At 39.7% G+C, this 8,418-nt stretch overlaps 1 protein-coding gene across 1 annotated transcript; it reads left to right on the top strand.

Annotated features, from left to right (window-relative positions):
- Positions 1–2,162: 2,162 nt before the first annotated feature.
- Positions 2,163–8,170, top strand: GORASP1 (golgi reassembly stacking protein 1, 65kDa). Its single transcript, XM_010293101.1, has 8 exons — positions 2,163–2,276; positions 3,023–3,226; positions 3,903–3,989; positions 4,373–4,503; positions 5,051–5,192; positions 6,530–6,674; positions 7,034–7,180; positions 7,890–8,170. The coding sequence occupies exons 1-8, from the start codon at positions 2,163–2,165 to the stop codon at positions 8,168–8,170; spliced, it is 1,251 nt and encodes a 416-aa protein (XP_010291403.1).
- The last annotated feature ends 248 nt before the right edge of the window (positions 8,171–8,418 follow it).

The raw sequence follows: 8,418 nt of genomic DNA on the forward strand, positions 1-8,418 counted from the left end.
GCCCTGTGACGTCTTGGCTGCCGGACGGCCGAGGAGAACCTTTTGCGCTTCTTTCGAGGCGTTTGAAATAGTTTGAGAGTAGGGTAGCCCTCCCTCCCTGCTCCCCTCTAAGTTCCCTTGGCTTGACGGTTTGACTAATCTCTATGTGGATCTTTACAGCACCTTGGCTGGGGGTTAATTCCCGCTCCAGCCAGCGGTTTCCTGAGGGGCGACGTCTCACGGGGCTGTATCTAGATGCAGATTTGTTGTAACTTCTCTATCTGGCGTATTGTCTGCACACATGTTTGTTTAAATGCGTATCTTGGAGCATAAAGACAGGCAGAGGTACTGCAAGTTACCAGTCACTGTGTAAGGTACGTGTTCGTTTAGTTGGGAGTCTTCCTCCTTGAAATAAGAGTGGAAACGTTGTTGCCACGTGCTGCTTTCCACTTCCTCAGCAGTTTCTCAACGTCTCAGGAAGTGTTTAGGGTACCAGCATTGGTATGTTTAATACATATTGGTTGGTATATTTGATGGTTGGGCTTGATGATCTTAAAGGTCTTTCCCAACCTTAATGGTTCTGTGATTCTATGTCATCTGCGTTTGTCAGTCTCCCTAACTCCACCAGAAATGACCATTGGTCATGAAATGCCGCCTCTTTTTACGTGAAGTGCAGGATACTGCTCAGTTGTCTGTACCGGAGGGTGATTTTGGTGACCTATAGTATGCAGGAGACAAAGTAATTTTATTTTTTTTTTCCTCCTCAGAATTCATGCAACTTTTGATACCGTGTCATGTGAAAACCAAATACTGCAGGATTTTTTACAACTTGCAGTTTCATGTGGGAATCTGTGTGGCATTTAGACATCTGAACAACCATGTCATGAGCTCTGTAGTAACTTCCATGTACTTTTTGTGTACGTTTTCATCCTTGACATTGTGTTACGTGACAGTTTCATTGTAAGGCGGTTTGCACATTACTTAGAATTGGGATGTAGGGTAAACTCTTTTTAACCTTCAAATTGGTTCAGTGTAAGCTGACTGCTTGCTTTTGATGCAATTTAGGGTTGTGACAAAAGTGAGTACGTCCTACTCTGGTTGTGGTTACAGTGGTCAGGTTTGAGTTGGGGTGGTTTTTTTTGCTTTAAAAGCTTTTGCTGAAGTAACTGTGCTATAACTTATGTATATCTTGTAACTTGCATAGGCAGTTAGGCTAGCAAAAGCCCCAATACTGATACAAATTTATTGAAAAAAAAAAAAAATTGCAATTTGGAAACACAAGACCAAATATAAGATGTAGCAGTCTTAACTTTGCTAGCAATGAACTTTTTAGTTTAGGTAATGTGTAGGTAGGTTCTAACTTAGCACTTAAATTGTGGGGTGGCTTCCAGCACTCAAATATATTGCAGGTTATGGGCTGCACTGCTGAGTTCACAGAGAATAAAGTTACAAGCAGTGTGAACAGTTAGCATGTTTGCAACGGTTCCCTTAATATTATGTTGCTTTGTTAGTATACCTTGAAGTGGGTATACTCTCATATACTCTGCCTATATCAAGTTCTGGGTAATTTCTGGTGGATTTTTTCCTCGTGTGAATGCATTTTAATAGCTATTCTCTATATTTCTTTACATCTGTTTTATGATAACTTGCTAATAATGAAATTGAAATGTTGCAACTCTTATTTCTTCTGAATCTTTTGTAAGTGATAGCAATCTTCTTGACCAGTACTTGTGGTTAGCAATGTGTTTGCAGCATACTCTTTTAAGTGTTCCTGTTCTAATGTGCTGTAAATTGTGGGTACCTAACTGTAAATTGTGCTTGTGTAAAAAATGGCTGTGATGTAACTGGGGACTCTCTATGTGCTCAGGCCATTAGTAGCATGGAAGAAGAAAATCCTGAAGCAGCACTTTGAAAACTAAGTCCTTTTCCAAAGTCCTCAATATTTAATAACTCCATACTGCGGATTCTGCATCACAATACTTGTATCTTGTATGAGGTTCAATACCTGGGTTTTTTATGGCTTAATTAGGACACCAGTGTTCATGGTTCTATAGAAATAGGTGCACAATTGTGGACTGCTCCCTGAGGTCTGCCATTTGGTATCTCGTCTCTGGTTCAACTCGTAAGTAAATATTGAATTGACTGTGAAGATTAACATTGTCGTTTAATGTAACAAGAGATCAATGTATAATAAAAATAAAATTTATGTTTTGCAGGTTCAAGAAAACTCTCCAGCTCAGCAAGGAGGACTGGAACCTTTCTTCGATTTCATCATTGCGATAGGACACACTAGGCTTGTAAGCCTCAAATGATTTTATCCCCCCTCCTCTGCATGAAATATGGGTGTTGTAGCAATGAAAGGTAGATGCCAAAGCTGTCACAGTAAAGAAAGCTTTTCATATTGAACATTGTATATGGCATTAAAAAGGTAAAGTAAAACTTGATAATATTCAAAGTCTCCTCGCTGGCTGGATCCAAATTTGAGGAGTCTTATTTATGCCTTTAGTCACCTTTACTTCTTAACAGATTAACACAATGTTTATGATATTACTCATTAGTGTGTATTTTCTGCCACAAGGTGAATATTAAACTGGTGAGTCAATGGTAAGAGCTCAACAGTTGTTTAAACAAACTTGTTTGAAACACTTGATAAAACATGAAAAAGAATTGTGGCTTGTCTGCTTATGCTTTAAGACTGGGAACACAGTTCCTCTGTGGTGAGTTATGAGAGAAGAGCTGCTTATTGTTAGACTACATAGTTGAGATCTAATATTGCTGATATTATTTAATACTATTTATGAAGAATGGGAATGTAAGTGATGAAACAGTAACAGCAAGTACTTATGTAAAGGGACATGAACTGACACTACTGAGTTCTTCCTAATAAAAGAAAATTGAACTGCTGGGACTGATCATGAAACATTGAGCCTAAACTTGGATGGTTTTGGTTCTTTGTATTCAAATTCTGTCACAGGTGTGACATCTATGTTACAGGTGCAACTAGAAATAATGTTAATCATATATCTCTTTTTGTGCTCCACAGAATAAAGAAAACAATATGTTGAAAGATCTGCTGAAGGCAAATGCTGAAAAAGCAGTGAAGCTGGAGGTGTATAACATCAGAACAATGAAAATAAGAGAGGTGGAGGTGATCCCCAGTAACATGTGGGGAGGACAAGGTCTTCTTGGAGCCAGTGTGAGGTTCTGCAGTTTCCAGGGAGCCAATGAACATGTGTGGCACGTTTTGGTGAGACAGAATTCTTTGGTGGCTCATTAGTGTTCGTACAACCTTGTTTTAAAGTGAAATGTGTAAAAGTACAATACTGAAATCACACAGAAGAAGGGGGCACAGTCTTGAAAGTCTGCCTGACCTATTTGAGAAGAGGCAAGTAGCAGGTGACTCTTCGTGTTATCTGTTGCTATGGAGAAAATGAACTTCATCCCAATCAAGCCACTCCATCCCAATCAGTGTGTGATGGGGAGAATGCTTTTTTCCATCTGATGTTAAAGGATCAATGCCAAAAGCCAAAAGATTCTGGCTTGATAGGTGTCTCTGTGTTGGCTAAACTTCGTCAAAGTAATATTAATCTTGCAAAAACACCAAAAAATAATTTTAAAAATTGAAGAGGGAGAACCGAAAGAGTAGAAAGGCCTAGGAAATCTTTTGTTTCTGGTTGTTTAAATAAGTATATGCAACTTCTCAACATCTTCAGAGTATCTCATTTTGAATTGGTAGTATCTTGATCTTTCTTATTTAGCATGTTTTACAAGATGCACACATAGATGTAGACTGTTCAAGGATTTCTGTTTCGCCCCATAAGGAAAATATTCTTTCCTTTTGTTGTTTTTAGAGTTAGATTTCTTTTTTGATCTTGGGGTAATCTGCCCTGCTGCAAGTGCAGATGACATGTGTTCTTTCATAGGATATTGAACCTGCGTCTCCTGCAGCTCTAGCTGGTCTCCAGCCGTACACTGACTACATTGTTGGATCTGATCAGATTCTTCAGGAGGTAGGGTGCATGTTCCTTCAAGTAGTGATTGTTGTTCCTTCAACTAGTGATTGTTGTTCATGCCTGACAAGGTATGTTGTAGGGTTTAGTTTTTTTAGGAATCTAATTGCCTGTACATCAAATGTGTGGGGATAGTGTGTGGTGATTTTGGGAGGTTGATGTTTGACAGATGCATTATGGTTGAGGTAAACATTATCTTTTTTTCCTTTAATGTGACAATAAAAAAAAGTTTCCCCTAAAGATCAAACTACACTAGTGAGTTTTAGTCTGTGGGTTTGTAACATCTCACATTGAAGTACATAACTACGTAAAATGCTAACTTGCTTCTAGCTCCTTGTCTTGCACATTTGAGTTTAATAGCTACTACGTTCTTTTTTTCTCAGTCAGAGGATTTCTTTTCACTGATCGAATCCCATGAGGGGAAGCCGCTGAAGCTGATGGTTTATAACACTGAAGCAGATTCCATTCGAGAGGTAGTTGTGACTCCCAATGGAGCTTGGGGTGGAGAAGGAAGGTACTGATCTCTGGACAGTCACTGGCTGATGACAGGTTATATACTAACTGTAAATGAGCTCCTGTTAAAAGTATTATTATTATTATTATTGATTACAGCTTGTTGTTTTCAAGTCAAGCTTTGTTTCCTTACGGCTGTCACACAATACTGTTCATCTTTCCATAAAAAAAAAATAGCTTAGAAGTAGGAATTAGGGATGTTCTAGATCTAATCCTGTTCGAGTTGAAACCAATGGCAAAACCTGTGTTGACTTCCCATATTCTCATAGTCAAACATGCAGGTAAAACAAGAACAAAATCCACATCAGGTGAGATTATACATTTTGTAAAGACAATAATCAACTGAAATCTAAGCTATGTATGTCTAAATGTCAATTGCAGAGTGCCCCTTGAGTACTACAAGTAAGTGAAATTATTCTTGTAGGTAGATATTTCTTGCTATAGTTTAAAGACTCAAACTCTTTCTTTTAGAGAGTCAAAATTTAAAATGCTTACTAGTTTTGTTAAGAACTCCCTTTTTCAAGTCTTGTTTTACTTTTCTTGTACAGTTTAGGATGTGGTATTGGATATGGCTATTTGCACAGAATTCCAACACAGTCTAATGTATCAAAGAAAAAAACAGAAAGCAAACCACCTTCACCCTTACCAGAAGCTGGAAATCCTGTACCATCTACTAATGGTTACACAGAGGTATGTAAGAAATCATAGAATCTTTTGGGTTGGAAGGGACCTTTAAAGGTCATCTAGTCCAACCCCCCTGCAGTGAGCAGGGAGATCTTCAACCAGAGCAGGTTGCTCAGAGCCCCGTCTGACCTCACCTGGGATGTTTCCAGGGATGGGGCATCTACTACCTCTCTGGGAAACCTGTGCCAGTGTCTCATCACCCTCATTGTGAAAAATGTCATCCTGCTATCTAGTCCAAACTTACCTTCTTTTGTTTTAAAACCATTACCCCTTGTCCTATTGCAACAGGCCCTCCTAAAAAGTCTGTTCCCATCTTTCTTATCAGCCTCTTTTTTTAAGCCCTGGCAGCTGCACTAAGGTCTCCCCGGAGCCTTCTCTGCTCCAGGCTGAACCCCCCCAGCTCTCCCAGCCTGTCCTCCCAGCAGAGCTGTTCCAGCCCTCGGAGCATTGCTGGGGCCTCCTCTGGCCCCGCTCCAGCAGGTCCATGTCTCTCCTGTGCCGAGGGCTCCAAAGCTGGATGCAGCACTGCAGGGGGGTCTCCCCAGAGCGGGGCAGAGGGGCAGAATCCCCTCCCTCACCCTGCTGGCCACGCGGCTTTGGGGGCAGCCCAGGATATGGCGGGTGTTCTGGGCTGTGAGCGCACATTGCCGGCTCATGTCCAGCTTTTCATCCACCAGTGCCCCAAGTCTTTCTCGGCAGGGCTGCTCTCCATCCCTTCATCCCCCAGCCTCAGTTATCTTCTCTGGAGTTTAAAAATTTTCTACTTGTTGGAACATTCATAATACAGTATGTTTGAGTACAGCATACAGTTTTGCTTGAACAAAATGGAGTTAGGTGAAGGGAAGGTGGAGAGGTCACGATGCTGAGCGGATGACAGGAACAGTAGCATGAGTGAGAAACTGTTTGCTGAGCTGCACCCTTTATTTTCTCAAACTTTCAGCTGGTATTCTTCCATATTTCTCATTGTATTTGGGTGCAATTACGTGTATTACAATTACTCTTTCACCAGTGTTGGCTGATACAAATTTTTGCCAGGTGTTTTTGCTCTGTTTTGAAGACTTGCATAGTACAGCTGTATCAGTCAATGAGAACCACATTAGAAGAATATCCTGCTCACTAGGAAATGAATACACCTACAAGTATTAAGTATGGACTGTTCTTCTAAGAACGTACTGGCTTGGAACATGACCTAATCAGTGGCTTGACTATCTGTTTTGGCATCATAGGTTCTCTCTGAATTGGTGTCCTTGGAGGCTGAGGCAGAATGTTTTCATAGGAAGGTTGTTTTTGGGTGAAGCTTTCAATATAAAAAGATGTTTTTCCTTCTTACTGTGTTATTCCAGACTCCATTGTTGGCACCTACTTCTCAGAGTGACAACTCTGAAACAGTTACGAACTTGGATCATTCCACAGATCAAGAAATGAGTGGTTATTCACCAGAAAGCTCACTTTCTCCTCCTCCCCCTCTCCAGAGAGTTATGGATCCAGGTATATTTTCTTACGTGCTCTTTTTCAGCAACTCTTTAGAGAACATCTAAATAAACTAATAAGGTCTTAAACAAGGTTGAGACTTAAATGCAGAACTATGAGCACTGGTAGTTGTTTTCCTTAAAAGTTCTCTAATTCATTGGATTTCAGAGATGTAGAAGTTGGGTACCGTGAGCCTGACTGAGGTTAACATTCTGCAGCAGTCTTTCCACTTATGCCAGCTAACTTAGGTTAAATTTATTTGCGTCTAGTGGCGAGGGGACTTCACTGACTTTTGGTCTGGATACTACATGTGTTTCTGAATCTAGAATTTTGTGTTATATCTGAAACAGTACTGTAATATTTGCTTTCTCCTTCAGGATTTGTAGACATGTCTGGTATTTCATTTCCTGAAGTCACTGACTTAACGAAAGTGTCCAGCATGTCTTCATCTGCCTCCTTCAACATGCCAGCTTTAGCAGGCACTGAAAAGTTAATGTCGAACAATGATGCTTCTACTTATTTTGGTAAGTGTATTCAAGATTTCCTTTAGGCCTCTGACCTAATTTCTGCAATGGCACCAACTCATGCCTACTCAACAGTATCATGCTTTTTGGAAATAAGCCGATTTTAAGAAAAATCAGAAAAGGGATTGGCTAAAATAAGATGGAAAAAGTAGCAGGAATCAAGTTTAGAAGTGGACAAAAAGTTATAAGCTTTTTTAATAAGATTATAGATTGTGTGTCTTTTTCTTTAAATGAAAATGTTGATGACCCAAATGAAACTGACCTTAAAAGTAGGTACTTCTAAGATCAGTGGAAATGAATTTCTGTATCACAGGCTTGTCTTCACAGTTGTAAACTGAAAAAAATTTGCACTCATCCTAACAGTGACTTTTCTATTTAAAAAATATGCTTCATAGTATGGATGCCTTTGCCTTTTAAAAGATGGGGTGACTAAGAGTTGTAGCACAAAATAAAACATCTCTAGCATAAGAATACAGCAGACCAAATGGTTCGTGGTCTCTTACAAACCTGCTTGCACCATCAGATTTTCTGGATTTGTGGAGAACTGAGTAAACAGAGCCCATGTATTTGACAGTTGTGAATCTGGTTATGTGCCTGTACGAGGTATCTCATTCAAGCTGATTTTTCTAGATGTATGGTAACCAGAGGCACCATCTGCTAGCCTGATAGGTTTTTTTTGTTTTTTTAACAAACTATTTCCATTTCCCAGAGAATGCCACAGCTTTGGACCCTGAAGATGTAACCATGTATTCCAAAGGCTCAATCAAGCAGCCTGAGTTGAATGACCTACTGCCTTCAATTCCACCTTTACCTTCTTTTGTTCTTCCTAATGAAATTTCTTCAAAAACAACACTAGGAACTCTTCCCGATAACCAAGACACAAAGCTGCTCTTAAACAGCATTGAGAGCTCCTTTACCACTACTCCGGTGAAACCAGATGATGAAGCAGCATGTGGACAGAAAGAAGAAGCTGCACAAGATCATGAGTGAAAGGGATGCTGCTTTTGTTTACAGACTGCCATATGCTGTAATACCACAGCTTGGAATATTTTTCTGATCTTGAAAGAATTAGTTATTCTATTTTGTTAGTGTAGACAATATTATAAAAGAAATCCTACGAAATACATATCCTATGTCATTTCCAATCATTGTTTAATGGATTGATCTCTGTTCAAACTTTGAACGCTGTCCAAAATGACCAAATTAATGGAGGAATTAATGCAGAAACAAGTTGGAGA

The sequence above is a fragment of the Phaethon lepturus genome, unplaced genomic scaffold (genome assembly GCF_000687285.1).
Source record: "Phaethon lepturus isolate BGI_N335 unplaced genomic scaffold, ASM68728v1 scaffold20428, whole genome shotgun sequence".
Lineage (NCBI taxonomy): Eukaryota > Metazoa > Chordata > Aves > Phaethontiformes > Phaethontidae > Phaethon > Phaethon lepturus.

Coding starts and splice junctions, on each gene's coding strand:
- GORASP1 (XM_010293101.1), top strand. CDS start 2,163: ATGTATAATAAAAATAAAATTTATGTTTTGCAGGTTCAAGAAAACTCT. Junction 3,227..3,902: donor AACATGTGTGGCACGTTTTG/GTGAGACAGAAT, acceptor GTTCTTTCATAG/GATATTGAACCTGCGTCTCC. Junction 5,193..6,529: donor CTACTAATGGTTACACAGAG/GTATGTAAGAAA, acceptor GTGTTATTCCAG/ACTCCATTGTTGGCACCTAC.